This window comes from Anomaloglossus baeobatrachus, chromosome 4, assembly GCF_048569485.1.
Source record: "Anomaloglossus baeobatrachus isolate aAnoBae1 chromosome 4, aAnoBae1.hap1, whole genome shotgun sequence".
NCBI lineage: Eukaryota > Metazoa > Chordata > Amphibia > Anura > Aromobatidae > Anomaloglossus > Anomaloglossus baeobatrachus.
The window spans coordinates 623,872,949-623,893,707 of NC_134356.1; the positions used below are offsets into that span (position 1 = coordinate 623,872,949).

Sequence of the window (20,759 nt, forward strand, 5' to 3'; positions counted from 1 at the left end):
CCCCAGTTCCACAGTCTTATTGGGGTATCCCACAAAGTGGCCATCTCCATGGGATACCAGAAGTATAGTGTTTCCCAGAAATGTTGTAATTTTCTATGAATACTGTATCCCGTTTGTGAAAACCTGCTGACCGGCTGCACTCAGAGAGTTAGGCCTAAAACACACACAGCATGAAAATCAGTACGAGTGGAATGTGATAAAACATCACTTTCCACTCGGACCAATATTACCCTATGTGCTAGCACCCATGAGCGATTATTTTCTCAGCCCTAATCGAACTGAGAAAACAATCGCAGCATGCTGTGACTGTAATGCGTTCCTTTTTTCTCTCGCACCAATTCAAGTGTATGGGGCGAGAGAAAAATTGCACTGCACTCGCAGCACACCGGTGTACTGCAAGTACAGGGCGAGAATGGCAATAGCCGGCAATGGAGGAGAGAGGGAGATAAATCCCTCCTTCCCCTCCTCAGCAGCAGCCCGCCCCTCCTCAGCACTGGCCCGCCCCTCCTCAGTGCCGGCCCTCCCCTCCTCAGTGTCAGCCCGTCCCCCACAGCTGAGGACCGATCGCATGATCGGACCTCAGTCGCATTGACACTCGCATGACACTCGGCTCCTGCTGTGCTGCCAGCATGAGCCGAGTGTCATGTGAGGATCGCACTAGTGCCCCGTGTGGCCCTGGCCTTAAGCTTCCCCTGTGCGGGTGTGAGAGCTAACTACGAACACCGAACCTCGGGTTCACTCATCTCTACTCAGGAGACCCGCAACTGGTCCAGATATCACCGTGAATTTCGGATCTGTGAAACTGAACTGAAAATCACTGTTGTTCAATCATGATAGATCTGTTAATTAGACATGATTAGTTGGAAAACAAATGGCAGAACAGGAGAGAGGAGGACAGATAAGAATACAAGATTATACTCACCTACGCATGTGTTGGAAATATTTTGGAACCCGTTGCCACACGTACAGCTATAATTTCCTGGTGCGTTTATGCAGATAAAGTTAGACCCACAGATGCCCGGGGAATTTTTGCATTCATCTATATCTGTGGAAGATAATAACATGCTTGGTAAAAAAAAATAACTTGAGGAATAAAACAAATTGTGGTGGAAATAGGTGACCTGTCGGCAGCAGTATATGTATTCAGTTTGCTTTGGAAGAGAAAGTGGGAAATCAGAGCCTTCTTTAAAATTAAGATGGGTGCATTGATACGAGCAGCATTTTTGTAAAAATCTATGCAGTTTAGCTTTAATTATGAAAATTGTAACAAATATTGTAGCAAACAAGACTCATGTAAATTTGTCATTAAAGGGACTCTGTCAGCAGATTTCTGCAATGTAACCTGCAAACAGCATGCTGCAAGAGTTAACAGAGCCTTCAGTCCTGTGTCTTTAACTCAGTCTTTTTTTGTTTACCTGCAATGTTAGCTTAAGCCTCTTATCTTTACCATTAGTGGGTCTCAGCAGCCCTGAGTTATAGTCCCCCTCTGTGATTAGCAGCTTCCGTCTATGGAAATGACATTGAAAGTCAACTGTAGGGGGGGCATAGTGTAGAAAGTGGAGACCGGGTAGCAGGCAGCATTTTTATAATGTGGGTTTGACAGTGATCACCTGGCATCTCTAAAAATGGCTAATATGGACAGGCTTAGCGCATGCCACTCCGTTTACCAGACCCCAAGGGTTTGCCTGAGCTTTCACCCTTTAACTGCTGTAGAGTGATCTAGACTTCCACAGGAACCCCTTCAGTTGAGGTCTCAAAATCAGCTGCTGGCCAGTGGTGCAGGCTGGCAGAGAAGTAAGGAAAAACGGGTTGGTGGCAGGAGGACATTGAAGGTATAAAACAGGAGAATTTTACCTAAACAAGGCGAGGTCAAAACCAGGAAGGAGGACAAGGAGCAATATCAGAAGGCAGAAAAATAGTCGGGATATGGACCAAGATCAAAACAAGAAAATCACAGGCTAACAGGAGCTGGACTGTATATGTGAGCCTGGGCAAGTAAAACTATATGTTGCAGCTCCCAGCAGTAAGTTGGGAGTATTAGATTGGTATGGCGCTGTTGAATTGACCAAGGCTGGAAGATGATACTCAAAAAGACTGCTGGAACACCATTGTAAATGTGAACAGGGTGCTAGCCAATATATACACAATCTTTCACTTCATATAGATTGTGTATATTTTGGCTAGCACCCTGTTCACATTTACAATGGTGTTCCAGCAGCCTTTTTGACTGATATGCAGTTTTTTTCTGTCTGAGAACCCAGTCCAGCTTGTGGCCATGTTTATTCAATTTCCTATATAGCCAGGTCCCTGGCTTCCCATACACAAGCAGGTTTCAACCGCACATAGAAGTAACATTTGGTTAGGTACCCATACACACCAGCAGGTTTTAACCGCATATAGAGGTAACATTTGGTTAGTGACCCCATAAATAAGAGATTACCGTGAAGTGGTTATGGGGCAGTAATGAATTGATCAATACATTAGCTAAATATCTCTTTTTTTCAAATAATTCTCAGCAGTTATGCAATTTCAATTTTTCATATGGCTAACTGTATTTTTCATTCCTTATATATCAATCATAGATCAGTTATGCTTATTCATATTTCTCTGAATTGGTGTGCAGCTTTCACTTCATATGGAAGCTGATACTCAAGCTGGACTGCACAGACACCCATACTGTCAAACTGGACAGTATCGCAGGTCCCAGCAAACCCAGTCTCAGTAGCTAGATAGACCCTGCACCAGACAGAGTTTCTAGCCCCAACATCTTCCCCTTCACTAGTGACACCAGCAGAATGAATATGGTGACGCCCTGTTACAGGAGGAGACAAGAGAAGGTACTGAAAGAAATGTGACAATCTTTTCCAGGTCCATGAAGGAGCAACGGAATTCTGGAATGAGGGTTTGTTGGAGTTAAAGAAGTCGGTCACTTTTTCTTGTTAGTGCAGCTTTCCTCACAAACTGACCAGCACTTCTGTCCATAAAATGGCTGCTGATGGAACACTTGACCAGACCTGTGCATCAGGCTCCTCTAGTAGTTATATTTCAAGGCTCTGGTGCACCACTCAGACTCCATGCTTCCTTAGGCAACTTACTACCCGATTGTGAATGGATCCAACATCCCCTTTGTCATGCGATGTTCGGTTCCAGACTCATTAGGTGTCACAGTCATGTCGGGCTCTGTTCAAACTGCAGAACCTGAAATGCAACGTGATGTCTACTAGTTTTTCAGAAAGACCTGAGCGTCGGCTGTATAATGCGCTCTGTTCCTCAGTCCTACAGGAGTTAATTCCTGCTGACCTGGGGAACTCTACTAGGAGCTCAAGTTGCTAATTACCAATCACAGCCATCTCCTCCCTATATAAGAGTCTGGACCTTGCTACACAGCGCTGATTATAGCTTCAGCTTAGCTCCAGCAATCCCGATCTTTGTAGTGATTCAGTTTGTGGTGATCTGTAGTTGCAATTCTGAGTGGTGTAGAAGTTTCCATGCTGTGAGTTTACTTCCTTCCTTTTAATTCATTCCCATGTACACATATAGTCTCTCCTTGGTGTTTGCGTGCTTTTCGTTCTCTCTTGTCCGTGTCATTTTTGTGGGGTTTTGTTACTGTGTTTCTGGCCCGCCCCAAGGGTAAGGGAGAGGGAGAGTAAGTTCAGGGCTTGGAGTCAGGGTCACGTTGGGGGCTCAAATCTGGCTACCATCAAGCGTACCCAGCGCCGGACTGGCTACTGGAGAAACTCCAGTAATCCCAGGCCTGGCTGCGTTTACCTGTATTGAACTCCGGAGCTCTCACCTGAGAGTTTTCAAGTCTGAGGGCCAGCCTAGGGGCTCCTGTTCTGTCATTGCATACCCCTTGACACCCATATCCAAGGCACCAGAGTTTTTCCTCAGTGCACGTCTTTATTAATCACAACACATATGCGGCCCAATAATGCTATATATTTTGACCCAAAATGTAATTTATCAAGCCAAAAAGTGCAATCATATAGGTACATAAACATGCAGTGCATGCGAAACGGGGACAAATATATCTGGTCGTCATGGAGATGAAATTATTCATATCCTAGGGCTGTCCCTAAAGGCCGCTTTACAGGCAACAACATCGCTAATGCAATGTCGTTGGGGGTCACGGAATTCGTGACACACATCCGCTCTCGTTAGCGACGTCGTTGCGTGTGACATGTACGAGCGACTGCTAACGAGCGATAATACTCACCTTATCGTTGACACGCTGTCCAGTTCCCAAATATCGTTTCTTTTTCAGGATGCAGGTTGTTCGTCGTTCCTGCGGCAGCACACATCGCTATGTGTGACACTGCAGGAACGAGGAACCTCACCGTACCTGCGGCCGCCCGCAATGAGGAAGGAAGGAGGTGGGCGGGATGTTACGTCCGCTCATCTCCGCCCCTCCGCTTCTATTGGGCGGCCGCTTAGTGACGACGCTGTGACGCCGAACGAACCGCCCCCTTAGAAAGGAGGCGGTTCGCCGGTCACAGCGACATCGCTAGGCAGGTAAGTCCGTGTGACGGGTCCGAGCGATGTTGTGCACCACGGGCTGCGATTTGCCCATGACGCACAACCGATAGGGGCGGGTACGCGCGCTAGCGATATCGGTAACGATATCGCAGTGTGTAGAGTGGCCTTTAATCAGATAGGCCAATCATATACCTTTTTCGCAACCAGGAAGCTAAAATCACTAATAGAAAAAAAAAATGTTATACCGCCAAAAGATATACATTTATTGCCTCCGGCTACTGCACACACCAAAACGGTCGACATCACCAGTGTGCCAACCTGACTGCATCATCAGCGCACCAACTACATGATCAGTATGGCAGTCATTGAAACGCCGTGTATCCCCATTGTAGTGCAACCGAAACCAGTAAAATGATGCCAATAGACTGACACGTTGTTAATGATACATCATACTGTGTATACATCATCCTTAATTATACATTTAAGATACTCCCCTAGGAAATGATTGATTTGATCTCCATGATGAACAAGGATTTGTACAATATGTCCCTTTTTGGCTTTTGTTTTGAAAGATCAATAGCACCAACATGTGTTATTCTTATACCTGAATTTGGAAATCATTTTAATTATGTATGTGGTTTTTATTAAATATTTAAACCCCTTAAGGACCTGGCAATTTTTCATTTTTGTATTTTTCTCCATACCTCCCTTTGTTCTAGGACCCCAAACCACTAGTGTATGTATCAAGCGGTGTATGGGGAATCAGAGGGAGTGGTCACACCAGGTCCCTGACTCGAAGGGGCCAACTTGGAGCTAATTCTACCCTTACTTGTGATACAGTTATACTCTGTAACACAGTGGGGAGAAAAAGTCTCCCTGAACTGACGATCTCCGTTCTGTAAGCCTCAGGTCTCTTTAGGCATGCAAATTTTAGAGTGACCTTCTTTATGAGCAGCCTAAGGCACACCTGTGCAATAATCATGCTGTCTACTTAGCATTTTGCTATGCCGCACCTGCGAGGTAGATGGATTATCTCCACAAAGGAGAAATGCTCACTAATAGAGATGAGCAGACCCATGGAAGTTAAGGTTCACCGGGTTCAGCCCACGTTCAGTTAAGTTTGGTTCGGGACCCAAATTTAAACCCATATATGTCAATGGAGACTTGTTATGTTTGCCACAAATAATGCTCACACCAGATACTAACTGGTTTTATGACCCACCCAGACCCTCCTAATACTGTAAAACTGCCTATTTTTGTGCCTTTTATTGTGGCCAGCCAAAGGCACACCTGTGCAATAATCTTGCTGTTTAATCAGCATCCTGATATGCTGCACCTGTGAGGTGGATGGATTATCTCGGCAAACAAGAAACACTCACTAACACAGACTTAAGACAAATTTGTGAACAATATATGAGAGAAATAGGCCTTTTGTACACAGAAAAAACTCTTAGATCAGTTCATCTCATGAAAAATAGGAGCAAAAATAATAGTGTTGGGTTTATATTTTTGTACTTCAATCTCTAAGTATATTTTGCAGCACTGATATCTACCTCTACATGGTCACCATAAGGCGGTAATATCAGTGTTGTTCTTTGTATAGAGATTATTTTTTTCAGTAATAGTGCCATTGTAGCACCAGGGATATGGGGTACTCGGTTCCGGGCAAATGTCTCTATTAGGAGTGTCACGGTAGTGGCCGTTCCTGGTTCCATGCCCTGGGCACTTTTTGTAATGGGGGATATTTACAGGGGATTTGTGAATAAAGTTATTTGTGACGCCACTTGCGGTGATGAGGCTAAGTGTAGGGAGCCGCCGCTGAAGGTTTTGCTGGGCCTGATGGAATGTGCAGCTCTGATGACTTGGGCCCTCCGCAAGTAGAATATTACCCCAGCAGGTGTATGTGTGACGCCCTGGACTAGTCAGGTCGTTCCAGGTAGTCACACACAACACCACACCCCCTCCCGATTAGGTGACATCAGTCAAACTAAAAACCTTTTCACCACCCTCCAGGTTTGATGTCCACACCAGAGGGCGGAGACAGGCGGTTGGCTCCGCCCACGGAGGAGTTCACAGGCCTGGAGGCGGGAAAACACAGAGTCTAGTTTGAGTGCAGAGTAGAGAGCAGTCAAGTTCAAGGGCAGTCCTGTGTCCAGGCCTGCCAAGAGACTACCGAGTGGCTGGGTTGGAGCCCAGTCACCATTGGCAAGGAGGCAGACGGTGGTGGCCGCCTCCAGGAGCTGGAATTACAGCCGATGGAACCGTAGGGACCGGGGTCGGGCGGTGGCCCGCCGGTACTGAACCGGGGAACCGTTTGGAAACCGGAGCACCTGGAGGGGTACTCAGACCCAGTACAAAGCCCTGAACCGACAGGGCCGAGTCAAATCAACTGATTGCGGACTGGACTTTAGGACCTATCCCACACAAGTCCCTTTAGAAGACAACAGCCCAACCATACAGAGTAAAGCCACTGCCAAGGCATAGAGACCCAAAGGGCCAGCATCTGTGGGCAAACGGGCTCCTACGGCATATACAAGTCGGGGAGCGGACTACCGGTGTCTAGGCATAGGAGTCAAACATTTACACACAGAGGTGCAGGAGAAAGGCGGAAACCACCAACCTATTCTAGATCAGGAGAATAAACTGTGGAAGAAACAAGCGCAGAAATAGGGTCTTATCTGATGGATGAGGGAATACACATGTAAAGACAGGCACTCACCTGTTTCAGTTGTGATAGGCACAACTCCTATGCAAGCATATAGGCAGATTATGCAGCAGTGGTCAGCAGCAGCCCCGATGCAGAAATAGTAGATAACAGGATGGCTGAGAGAGAACCGGGTTAAATGCTGCGCTAGAAAACCACAATTCCGATGGATAAAGTGAAATCCTTTCCTTTATTGGCACAAGTCTACGCGTTTCGAAGTCATACCGCCTTCTTCATCAGGACAAAACAGTACAAGAAAAGAACAGCATGACCATGATGGTCATGCTGTTCTTTTCTTGTACTGTTTTGTCCTGATGAAGAAGGCGGTATGCCTTCGAAACGCGTAGACTTGTGCCAATAAAGGAAAGGATTTCACTTTATCCATCGGAATTGTGGTTTTCTAGCGCAGCATTTAACCCGGTTCTCTCTCAGCCATCCTGTTACCAACCTATTCTGGGAGAAGCTGCAGCCGGCTGCGGGCCCCGTTCATCATTCCGTTTGGTTTACCAGAGACTCCGGTGTCTTGTGTCATAGTGAGTACACCAGTGCCTTCGGGCCGCACACCGCGCCGCACCACGCCGCACCGCAACCCTTCACCTTGCACCCCGGCCCTCACCAACCGGGCCCCGAGACCAACATCCCCTACCCACGGAGGGGTCAACACCTAGGTGCGCCATTACACCGCTCCCGGGAGCTCCCATACCTTCACCGCAGCGGTGGTGTCTACAATCACGATAACCCGTGGGTGGCGTCACAAACTTACATTCCAAATAAAACCACCGTGGCCCCGACCGTGGAACTCCTCACCCAAGTCTCCGCGTGTAGCGCCAACTCCCTTGCAGAACGACGTGACCCCCGGGTCCGTGAGAGGCTCGAGTCACCACCCGCAGTACGAGCACGGATCCGAGCGGCTCGGCGGTCGCAGCCGAGCCCGCGGGGCGGTACACATCGACTCTTCTGGCATGACGAACAGGATTGAACCAGTCCACTTACCAGTTGAAGTGCGCCTTGAAGTCCCCGTCAGCGGCAACTCGCTGAAAAATTGGAGAATCCGCCATCTTGGGCGCGAAAAGTTCCCGCCCGAGCCGTCTTCCCTGAACAGAAAGGGTGCAAAAGCGAAGCCCCGCCCCCCGAGAGCGGAGCAAAAAGCAAGTGAAGTGCTCGGAAAATACCAAAGGGGGGGGGCGCGTGAAGAGCCAGCCTCATGTGACTGAGGAGATAAAAGGCAGGGACGCCAGGACTCTGCTACCCGTTTAATTCCTGGACTACTCAACATCAGCATGTTCGTCCCGTCCGGCAAACCCGAAATCCCGGAGCCCACGCCAGGAACAGTAGCGTGGGTGGAAGCCCGGACGGCGCAGATGTGTCGCCGTCTACAGGCCCAAGTCCGGTTTCTCATGGACAGGTGGGTGGCCGAAATGGAGGAAGTAGCTGCGGCTGTATGGATACGCGAGGTGGAGGCAGTGTTGGAGGAGCGGGTAGGCGATCCACGTCCCTGTGTCCCCAAGGGAACAGCCGCTGCGGCTGAGGGGCCCGGTCTGCTCCCGCTCACCTTGTTGCTTCCCCCGCCGTCCGTATCGGTTGCCGCTGCTCCGCCGATCGGTCCGCTGCCCCCGACACCGGCCGCGGAGTCCAGCCTATCTGCCCATGAGGACCAGCCTGTGGACGCCGCCCGTGGACGGCCCTTCGTGCAGCCTGCACCGATCCTGTTGCCGTGGAAGGTCCCCCGGGAGGTGCCCGTCCGTGAGGTAAAGCCACCGGTCCTGGAAGTGACCGCGCCCAAAGAGGTCCCGGCTCCGGCAGTCCGCCCGGCCACGGAGAAGGTGGAAGCTGTCCGGAAGAAGGCCCGGCAGGTAAGGTCCGTCGCTCCCGAACCCCAGGCCTCGGCTGAGGCAGCGCAGGGTTGCCACTGCAGAGCAGCAATACAGGCCACGTCACTTTAGGGCTCCCCAGCCTCAAAGGTACCGGTCGTAGCTGGCACGGGGGAGCTCCGGCAGGGCCCGACCCTCGCGCAGAGGGAGCAGGAGCGGCAGCCGAGCCAGCTGGGCCGGGAAATAGCGACCCGTTAGCAGCGAAGAGCAGAGGTGCTGGCCCGCACCATCCGCGAAAAGGAGAACTTGCGGAGTGCCACCTTCCGGGTGCGGGGCCAGACCTACGAGGGTCAAGTCCGCCGGTTTGACCCCCAGCGTGGATAGGGGTTCGTCTTTGAACCAGGCCTGGAGGCCGAGATCTTCGTATCCCGTCGGGACGTTATCTCCCACCTCCCAATGGGTCACCTCGACCGTGACCTGCTACCCGGAGATCTGGTGACATACACCCGTCATTGCGGGGAGAGGGGCTGGTTTTCCCTCAATGTGAAGAGGAAGGAGAGCCGTAATGTCCCAAGGCGGCCCCAGTCCCCTCCACCACCGTACAGCTCCGAGGTCTTGGTTGAGGAGGAGTATGAGGAAGAGTGTTCAAGTTAAAGGCAGCGGAACCCAGCTGCCCATGTGACACAGTCCCCGTTGGGACTTCTACTGCCCGTCCCCGTTGGGACTTTTGTTGCCCAGTTTTCTTAAAGACAAGGCCGAGAACTTGCAGGCCACCCAAAAACTATTAGGCATGTAAATAACCCTTCCCTTAACCGGCCGTCCGGTTTCACCGCCTCCGGAGAGGCAGACTGGAGGATGGGCCTGCAGGAAGCTGTTGGCCGAGGCCCGCCACCACTACAACCGGTGGCTATCCTCCGAGTCAGGGGTCCCCTGGACGTGGGGCCTCTGAAAGGACTGAGAAACCTGCACCCGTCCCGTTGTAAAACATACCTGGGCCCGTTCCTGGACTGGGAAAAAGGGGTGCTGCCCACTTCTTAGGGGCAGCATCAAGGCTATGTTGTTTGGGTGGGTGACTGAGGACCCGGTTCCCGTGTTAATAAAAATGTTTGACGTTCGGAACGTTCAAGTATGTGCCTCCCGTAAGGGAAGATCCAAAAAAGTAAAAGTGTTGCAAGTTTGTATAAATGTTAGTATAATTGTAATATGTTCCCATTTTTCTATTTTCCAGAAACAAAAATAAACCGGTGATGGACGGGCAGCCTGCGGACGGTTTGCATTAAACCAAGGGGGAATGTGACGCCCTGGACTAGTCAGGTCGTCCCAGGTAGTCACACACAACACCACACCCCCTCCCGATTAGGTGACATCAGTCAAACTAAAAACCTTGTCACCATCCTTCAGGTTTGATGTCCACACCAGGGGGCGGAGCCATGTGGTTGGCTCTGCCCACAGAGGAGTTCACAGGCCTGGAGGCGGGAAAACACAGAGTCTAGTTGGAGTGCAGAGTAGAGAGCAGTCAAGTTCACGGGCAGTCCTGTGTCCAGGCCTGCCAAGAGACTACCGGGTGGCTGGGTCGGAGCCCAGTCACCATTGGCAAGGAGGCAGACGGTGGTGGCCGCCTGCAGGAGCTGGGATTACAGCCGGTGGACCGTAGGGACCGGGGTCGGGCGGTGGCCCGCCGGTACTGAACCGGGGAACCGTTTGGAAACCGGAGCACCAGGAGGGGTACTCAGACCCAGTACAAAGCCCTGAACCGACAGGGCCGAGTCAAATCAACTGATTGCGGACTGGACTTTAGGACCTATCCCACACAAGTCCCGTTAGAAGACAACAGCCCAACCATACAGGGTAAAGACACCGCCAAGGCATAGAGACCCAAAGGGCCAGCGTCTGTGGGCAAACGGGCTCCTACGGCATATACAAGTTGGGGAGTGGACTACCGGTATCTAGGCATAGGAGTCAAACATTTACACACAGAGGTGCAGGAGAAAGGCGGAAACCACCAACCTATTCTGGGAGAAGCTGCAGCCGGCTGCGGGCCCCGTTCATCATTCCGTTTGGTTTACCAGAGACTCCGGTGTCTTGTGTCATAGTGAGTACACCAGTGCCTTCGGGCCGCGCACCGCAACACTTCACCCTGCACCCCGGCCCTCACCAACCGGGCCCCGGGACCAACATCCCCTACCCATGGAGGGGTCAACACCTAGGTGCGCCATTACACCGCTCCTGGGAGCTCCCATACCTTCACCGCAGCGGTGGTGTCTACAATCACCACAACCCGTGGGTGGCGTCACGAACTTACATCCCAAATCAAACCACCGCGGCCCCGGCCGTGGAACTCCTCACCCAAGTCCCCGCGTGTAGCGCCAACTCCCTTGCAGAGCGACGTGACCCCCAGGTCCGTGAGAGGCTCGAGTCACCACCCGCAGTACGAGCACGGATCCGAGCGGCTCGGCGGTCGCAGCCGAGCCCGCGGAGCAGTACATATGGAGCAGTGAGCGTTGGAAGAAGGAGTCCAGACAGGTTTTCAGTGCAACTGGTTTACTCACTGTTGTTACTGGTTGCCCGAAGCCGGCTGGTTTTCACCTCCAGGTCCCCTTCATCCCAGTGCCAGTCTGGTTCTATAGTATCTTCTTCCCCTAAACCTGTCTCTGGTAAGTGGGCCCCGTGGCATAGAACACTGGGGGTACCTGGTCTGTGGTTTGTCCACCTCTGTCCGCCTGACGGTAGCGTGAACCCTGTGTGGTTGGAGTCTCTGGTCCTGTCCCCGGCTCTCCCGTTGCTACTGAGTCTTCGGATTCTTTAGGGTCAGCAAGGTACTTGATGGTCACCTTGCTGTGCAGGTGTTAACAGGTCGGCTTGGAGCTCTTTCCTGTCCTAGGGTCCTGTACCCTGTTGGTGCGTAGTTCCGGGAGTACTGCACCATACTCCACCGGCAACTACCTCTCCTGGGTACCAGGTCACCATTAACAGGCGGCACGGTGGCTCAGTAGTTAGCACCGCAGTCTTGCAGCGCTGAGGTCCTGGGTTCGAATCCCACCAAGGACAACATCTGCAAGGAGTTTGAATGTTCTCCCAGTGTTTGCGTGGGTTTCCTCCAGGTTCTCCGGTTTCCTCCCACACTCCAAAAACATACAGATAGGGAATTTAGATTGTGAGCCCCAATGGGGACAGTATTCCTGACGTATGTAAAGCGCTGCGGAATATGTTAGTGCTATATAAAAATATTTATTTATTTTTATTTATTTAACCCGAGTCAGGGAGTCACTTCACTTCCACCTTACACTTTCACGGTCAACTCTTGTCTGACTACTCTCCACAGTCTGCCCTTCCCACCTGGTCAACTAGTGGACTGGAGTGGCTCCACCTCTAGGCGGCCATCCATGGTCCCACCCTAGCTTGATACCATTGTATGGGGTATTGTTGGGGAAAACTGGGATTACCTGGGTTTTTGTTGGCACCAGCACTAGGGTTCTGGTTACCTAAGGGGGTAGGCCCTGCATCCCGGTGGGGATGCAGAACCTTGTAGCACCCTGATGGCTTCAGGGGCGCTACACTATCATCAACTTAGGTTCTCCTATACCCACTATTAGGTTAGGGTAAATATGGTTAACTGGTTAAGAGCCCACTCAGAAGTGTCTCTCTCCCCTGAACCAAACCCCGACACAGTCATATGGGGGCTTAACATTTTGAGGGACAAGTTCTAATTTTGAATGACACAATTTGTTTTACAATTCAGTACTGAAAAGCAGGAAAAAAATCCAAATGCAATGAAATGGTGAAAAAACAGCAATTCTGATATTGGTTTTGTTTTTACAGTGTATATAGTAAAGTAAATGTGACATGACAACATGATCCTGCATGTCATTACAGTTACAGCAATACTAAACGAGTCCGGATCTAAATCTCATTGAACACCTGTGGAGTGATCTTAAAATTGCCTTCAAATATGAGAGACCTGGAGCAGTTTGCAAATGAAGAGTCCAAAATTCCAGGTGAGAGGTGGAAGAAGCTTGTAGATGATTATAGAAAGCAATTCATTGTCTGTCGCCCCTAAGCAGCGAACTGCTCGGATCCGGGATTGCTGTGGCTCGAGGGTCCCCGGACCCGGGGCTTAGCGGCCACTCAATGAAGGGGGTATTTACAAGGGAGGAATGTTCGTGACACCACCTGCGGGTTGCGGTAATGGGAGTACCGCCGCTACTGGAGGGAGGACCCTGGCAGATGGTGTGAAGCAGCAAGGTGTCAATCCCTCCGCAGGTGGTGCTCAAGGGGGGGAATAACGGAGACCAGTCCGTGGATTGTATTGTTTGGAGCTGGCGTGCGTTGCAGTGTGACGGCAATGATTCAGTCCTCAAAAGTGCTCCGGTTGATGTCACTTTACTCACAGTAAAATGTGCAGCCGCTTGGTACTGTCTTCTACCAAGGTGGAATCCAGGGAATCCCTACTTCTCAGACTCTAGTGCCGATATCCGTGTGAGATGAACCCTTCCTGCACCTTTAGTTTCATCAGCGGTTACCAGACAGAACCTGGGCTGAGCTCAGTTACCAGCCCCAGGCTTCACACAGGTACTCAAGCAGCTTTGGGAACTGCCAGCTCAAACTGGCCTCTCTAGCCCCTCACTGCTCTCTTGTCCTCTGCTTCTTTCGCCCAAAACCGGCGGCCAGGCCGGACCCCAGTCCTCACATCGCCCAGACTGCGGGTCCCACAGAACTCTCCTCTCTCTTCTCTGTCACAGACTTCACTGACACTGACTCACTTCCTGCCAGCTCCCATCTACCACACCACTGTTCCCTCCCCCATGCTGGGTCTCTCCCTCCCCAGTTGGCTGCCTTTCATCTCAGTGCCCAGCCCTGTCACCTGGTGCTAAGGGAGCCTCCCAGCCTGGTTTTGGGTTGTATGTGTGTACCTGATGGTGCTGGTGTGTTATTAGTGGCTTTTATCGGCACAGGAGTCATTAGAATCCAGGATGGGTATCACACCTCCAAGAGATGCATTACCCTGTGGCACCCTGGTGTCTCAGGGGTGCCACAATTGCAGTTATTTATTCCAAAGGCTGTGTAACCAAATATTTAGTTGACGGTACCAACTGTTATGTGATCTTCAGCTCTTCACACACCTGCTGGCACGGTGGCATCAGACTCTGTTTACACTACAGAGTCTGACAAGCAACCTGAGGCTTCTGCATTGTTCAGCCAGAGCCATGCATCAGCTGCTTAAAGTTCACTGGTCTTCAACTCTGCAGGAGTTAATTACTGCAGACTGGTGAGCAGGACCTAAATGCTCAGGTTGCTGACTGCCAAGTGCAGCTGTCTCCTTCCTATATTAAGCATGGTTTCCTTTGTGTATGTGCCAATGATAGCTTCTGCGATCCCGGTCTTGGTGTTTCTCCTGTTCATGGTGAACCATGCTGCGCGTCGGAGTGGTGTGAGCGTTTACCTGTTGTACGTTACTGAGATGATCCGAGCCGTCGGGCTACTCGGATCCGGATCTGCGGTATGGCTTGAGGGGTTCTTCCGGACTCGGGGGTCGCGCGGACACTTCGAATAAAAGGGGACGTATTTGTACGGGATTTGCTGTAATTAGTCTGTGACGCCACCCACGGTGTGTGGTGAGATGTGGCACCACCGCTGCTGTTATAGGGTACCCGGGGGCGACGGGATGGCAGCTCGATATTAACCCCTCTGTGGGTAGGGATGGATGCCCTAGGGCTCAGTGGTGTGCAGGGACCAGTTCTGTTGTCCTGGTGCTGGATGAGGTTGCACTGATGTGTGGAGTCAACAAACATAAAGTCCTTTTGGTAAACCAAGGTGTTGGTTGCTGGCCGCCGCGGCCGGGTGTATCTGATCCCACACCCAGGCTGGTGGTCAGTGTCTGTTCCCTCTGCACTCTGTGTTTGGTGAGTTAGGCGGGCTTTGCACGTTGCGACATCGCAAGCCGATGCTGCGATGTCGCACGCGATAGTCCCCGCCCCCGTCGCAGGTACGATATCGTGTGATAGCTGGCGTAGCGAAAATTGTCGCTACGCCAGCTTCAAATGCACTCACTTGCCCTGCGACAGTCGCTCTGGCTGGCTACCCGCCTCCTTCCTAAGGGGGCGGGTCGTACGGCGTCATAGCGATGTCACACGGCAGGCGGACAATAGCGGTGGAGGGGCGGAGATGTAAACATCCCGCCCACCTCCGTCCTTCCGCATTGTGGCCGGCGGCAGGTAAGGAGATGTTCCTCGCTCCTGCGGCTTTACACATAGCGATGTGTGCTGCCGTAGGAACGAGGAACAACATCGTACCTGTCGCGGCACCGGCATTATGGAAATGTGCAAAGCCGCCCTTAGACTTCCCGGAGTGAAACACGGGAGTCCGCACCCGGTCCTTTTTGTTGGGAGCCTTGCCCGCTGACCCCTGGGATCTGCCGGGCCCTGGCGGATGCCCTATCCCTCTCGGTGGGTGGTTGTCTGCTTTTGGGACTTTGGTTCGGACAGGACCTAACATCATGCCCTCAATTGGTTAATTAACTAGGCCGTTTGTTCCGGTCCTGGCTTCAGAGTCCAAGTACCCCCTATGTGCACGGTTTCCGGGTCGGTTCTCCAGTGTCGGTACCGGCGGGCTCCAACCCTGCCCCGGTCCACCTCGGATCCCCGGCAGCCGTCTTCCCGTCTCCTGCTGACACGGACCGCCGTCTACCACCTAGCCAGTGCGTCAGGGCTCTGACCCTGACGCCTGTCCTCTCTCCTACTCCTCTCTCAACTCACACTCAACTCCCACTCCAACTGACTGTTTTCCTGCCCCGGGCTCTCCAGACCCCTAGGTGGGCGTTCTTCATCCACCTGATCCCGCCCACTGGTGTGTCTGTCCTGCCCTGGTGGGGGTAACTAGGATTTCTGGTTGGCTGTATGTCACCCTGTGTGGGAAAGGTGTTATGCGGGGCCTATGTGTGACTACCTGATGTGTCAGGGCGTCACATTACTTCCTCCCCTTTTTCGTTACTACCTTGTAAACACATTGTCTCTCCTGTGTGTGTTGAGTGCGTATGTGTATGAATTTCAGTTCTCCTTTGTCCATGTCGTTTTGTGGGTCATAGGTCATACTGGTGGATTATCTGATGAAGAATTGGGGTAACACTTCAAAACCCATTGAATTAAACCACCTTGCATTATACCTCTCTTGGAAGTATGTCATATCTTCAGCAGCACAGTAATAGTTCCACATTAACAGTGTTCCAGAGTGACTTTTTGGCTTTTCTAGCACATGGACTCTGCAATAGCTGGTTACAGGCTTAATATCTGGTTGTGTGATCCACAACCCAATAAGATGAGAACATTGTCTTATTACTTTTAAGGGTACTTTACACGCTGCAATATCGGTAACAATATAACGTCGGGGTCACGTCGTTAGTGACGCACATCCGGCGTCGTTACCAACATCGCAGCGTGTGACACAAATAAGCGACGATCAACGAGCACAAAATCGTTCAAAAATGGTGATCGTTGACACGTCGCTCATTTCCTTAATATCGCTGCAGCCACCGGTACGATGTTGTTCGTCGTCCCTGCAGCAGCACACATCGCTATGTGTGACACCGCAGGAGCGACAAACATCTCCTTACCTGCGTGCACCGGCAATGCGGAAGGAAGGAGGTGGGCGGGATGTTATGTCCCGCTCATCTCCGCCCCTCCACTTCTATTGGCCGGCCGCTTAGTGACGCTGCAGTGACGTCGTTGTGACACCGAACGCACCTCCCCCTTGAAGGAGGGATTGTTAGGCCGTCACAGCGCCGTCGCTGACAAGGCATGTGTGTGTGACGCTGCCGTAGCGATAATGTTCACTACGGCAGCGATAAACAAATGTCGCACGAGCGACGGGGGCGGGTGTTATCTCGCTCGACATTGCTAGCAATTTCTAGCTATGTCGCAGCGTGTAAGGTACCCTTTAGTCTGTGTTACTGGGTAAGACCCTATAGCGCTTTTTTTTCCCTCCAGGTTGAATTTTCAAAATAGATTTAGGGGTACTTTGCACACTACGACATCGCAAGCCGATGCTTGTGATGCCGAGCGCGATAGTCCCCGCCCCCGTCGCAGCTGCGATATCTTGTGTTAGCTGCCGTAGTGAACATTATCGCTATGGCAGCTTCACATGGACTTACCTGCCCTGCGACGTCGCTCTGGCCGGCGACCCACCTCCTTCCTTAGGGGGGGGGTCATGCGGCGTCACAGCGACGTCACACGGCAGGCGGCCAATAGAAGCGGAGGGGCGGAGATGAGCGGGACGTAAACATCCCGCCCACCTCCTTCCTTCCGCATAGCCGGCGTGAGCCGCAGGGACATGTTCCTCGCTCCTGCGGCTTCACACACAGCGATGTGTGCTTCCGCAGAAACAAGGAACAACATCGTAACATCGGTCCTTCCGAAATTATGGAAATGACAGATGCTACACCGATGATACGATTTCGACGCTTTTGCGCTCGTTAATCGTATCAAAAACGATTTACACACTCCGATATCGACAGCGATGCCGGATGTGCGTCACTTTCGATTTGACCCCACCGACCTCGCACCTGCCATGTCGTAGTGTGCAAAGTACCCCTTACAGTTGAAACCAAAAGTTTACATACACTATCTATAAAGACACATCTGCAGGTTTTTCCCTCCGCTCTCTATAAAAACACATCTGCAGGTTTTTCCTCTGCTCTCTGTAAAGACACTGGGTGACCCTGAGGCTCTGGTCGCCACAGGGTACTGCACCTCAATTAAGGTGCGGTATCAATCTCAGGTAAGGAGGGGGTTAATCACCGTTGTTCCACATTCACACACTACACATGTGACGCCTTGGCCTATCAGGTCGTCACAGGGTATTGTGCAATCTGCCCTTCTGCACAGTATCCACCTTCCTTGGTTACGGATCCTGTCCTTTGGTGTTGTTAACAGCATGGCCAATCAAAATCCTAGGAACACTTCCCACTTGAACCTACCAGACACACCATTGGGGGGCCTGAAGGGAATAGGGCCGCCCACATGGGGGTTGGTGAGGAGAAAGTGAGGACAGTGACAGTAGAGAGTTGAGAGGCGGGACTGAAGGAGAGAGGAGGTGAAGTGGCTCTCGTGATGAGAGGCCACGGAGAAGAGCTCCTGTGTACTAGGTGGCAGACGTTGGTCTGGGCCTGGTAGGAGCTGGCACCCCGGTCACAGGGGACAGTGTCAAGGGGCACGGACTGCCGAGGAGGGCAGCCGGCGGCCTTGAGCTATCACCAGGCAGGGGCCAGGGCACAACGGGATACGTGGACCCCAGGCCGGAAAGTAGCTTCACGCGTTCCGGTAATTTACCCGATGGGGGTGAAGACTTCAAGTGTCATCCCCAACCCGCTCCAGAATCGGGGTACTAGCGCACCGATGGGATAGGACTTTCCCACTACAGTCTAAAGAAATCCTACGCGTGAACCCTGAGAGCAAGCTCACTCCGTTAGCCATACAGGTGAGCAGGACCCAGAGAGTTTCAAACCAACGGGTCCAATCGAGACTTAAGCCTGCTTTACACGGGACGACCGATTTCACAATTGATCGTACCCGCCCCCGTCGTTTGTGCATCACGGGCAATTGATTGCCCGTGGCTCACAAACTCGTTAACCCCCCGTCACACGTACTTACCTCCCGTGTGACGTCGCTGAGGGCGGCGAACATCCACTTCCTGAAGTGGGAGGGACGTTCGGCGTCACAGCGATGTCACACAGTGGCCGGCCAATAGAAGCAGAGGGGCGTTGATGAGCGGGATGTAAACATCCCGCCCACCTCCTTCCTTCCACATAGCCGGCAGGAGCCGCGGGACGCAGGTAAGCGATGTTCATCATTCCCGTGGTGTCACATGGAGCGACGTGTGCTGCCACAGAAACGATGAACAAGCGGCACCATGTTTCATAAACGATTTTATGAAACCTAGCGACGATTACACGACTCACGATTTGTGAGCGATACTGCGTCGCTAGGAGGTGTCACACAAGCCGACGTCGCAAGCGCGTCACAAAAACCGTGACCCCGACGATCTATTGCACGATAGATCGTCTCGTGCAAAGCACCCTTAAGGTGCCAGGGACAGGGCAACAGACCAACAACAACACCAAGGGCACGGATCCAGGCGTGCTCCCCGCAGTCTACAGAGGTGTTCAGAATTCTGGTTTACAAGTTGTCGGTGTGGTTATTCTGGGAGTGAGTGAGTACCTTGGAAACCCCTGTTCCTATCCTCCCACGGTACCCGAACACCATCCCAACCATCAACAGGCCCCGGGACACAAACCCCCTACCCACGGAGGGGTTAAACATCAGGCTGCCGCATCATCGTCACCAGGCTCCCCAACGGCAGCGGTGGTCCCTCACATTTCCACGCACCGTGGGTGGCGTCAAGAACTTTACAAAATCTCCCCTGTACATATCTCCCCCTCTTTTTTTAATCGAGTAGCCACGCGACCCCCGGGTCCGGAGACCCCTCGAGCCACCGCGGATCCGGATCCGAGCACCAGCAGCCCGGCTGCTTGCACGGGGGTGGTACACACACAGCTCAGAAGCCTTCCCACAGAGTGAGTTGGCTCATGGTAGGTAGGGGGGGTGGCCATATGAACATGGACTTCCCGGTCACTGTAGCCAGCCACCTGGGATGGCGGGTTCCACTTGGGGTAGAAATAAGACAACACACACATCAAGATCAGATCCGTCGGGACCATAGTTCTGACAAGACACTTCTGGAAAACTTTGACTTTATTGGGCCCTGGGGCTTGGAGCGGGAACTCAGCCAGAATGCCTAACTGCGGAGGGGGACACCCTAGGAATAGGACTCTCACTCTTTCTCTCTCTTAAAACACCAGTGGTGACTCCTTACCGGATCTGGGATTAACCGGAGCCCATCACGGCAGTGACCAGTGTGACTGGGCTGGCAGCTGAAGTTGTGAGTAAACTACACCCTGAACCCTCAGAGACCATCTTGGCTCATCCTTACCGGCACCGCCGCCCAGCGCTTAGGTGTCAACAGCCGTTACAACCCTCATCATCCACCCGGGGCCCCCTCCACCTGTGGGGAGCAATACTCTATCGGCTGCTATAACACATGCCCTGAAGAGGAACCCTGAAACGGTGACTACTCTTTGACCACACACCACAGGTGGCGTCACAACAAACTTTCCCTAATACCCTTCTTCCCCCACATTTACTGCACGCCTTGGGGCAATGGAACTGGGTAAGGCCACCCATGACACTGGCTGACCTGACCCGAAAAGGCCTGGCAACGAGTGGGTTAACCACCTGCCCCGTGGGGCGCTGCATTTGGCATCATGAACAGGATATCGTGCCCATCAAAACGGGTACTGTGCACTTTATCGAACTGTGTTAAACCATTTATTTGCAAAAAGGACGGTCGCTATTATTGGCAACGCGTGGGAAAAGAGGAGGCGTGTCTTCATGGGCGGAGCCCAGATAAGCTCGCGAAGAAGAGCCCCGCTGCGGGAAATTACTAGGAAACCCCATGTCTCCAGCCAAGAGCGGGAACTGTTTTCCAGGATAGACTGTACAGCTTAAGGCCACTTTACACGCAACGACATCGCTAAAGAGATGTCGTTGGGGGTCACGGAATTCGTGACGCACATCCTGCCTCGTTAGCGATGTTGTTGCGTGTGACACGCAGGAGCGACCATTAACGAGCGATAATACTCACCATATCGTTGCTCGTTGACATGCTGTCTAGTTCCAAAATATCGTTGCAGTTGCAGGACGCAGGTTGTTCGTCGTTCC

At 52.1% G+C, this 20,759-nt stretch overlaps 1 protein-coding gene across 1 annotated transcript in view; it reads right to left on the minus strand.

Moving 5' to 3' along the window:
• Positions 1–20,759, minus strand: part of LOC142304187 (adhesion G protein-coupled receptor E5-like) — a 271,167-nt gene that overhangs the window by 70,176 nt on the left and 180,232 nt on the right. Inside the window, exon 9 of the mRNA XM_075346315.1 lies at positions 923–1,045. Coding sequence (XP_075202430.1) covers positions 923–1,045 — 123 coding nt within the window. The remainder of the gene's footprint in view (positions 1–922; positions 1,046–20,759) is intronic.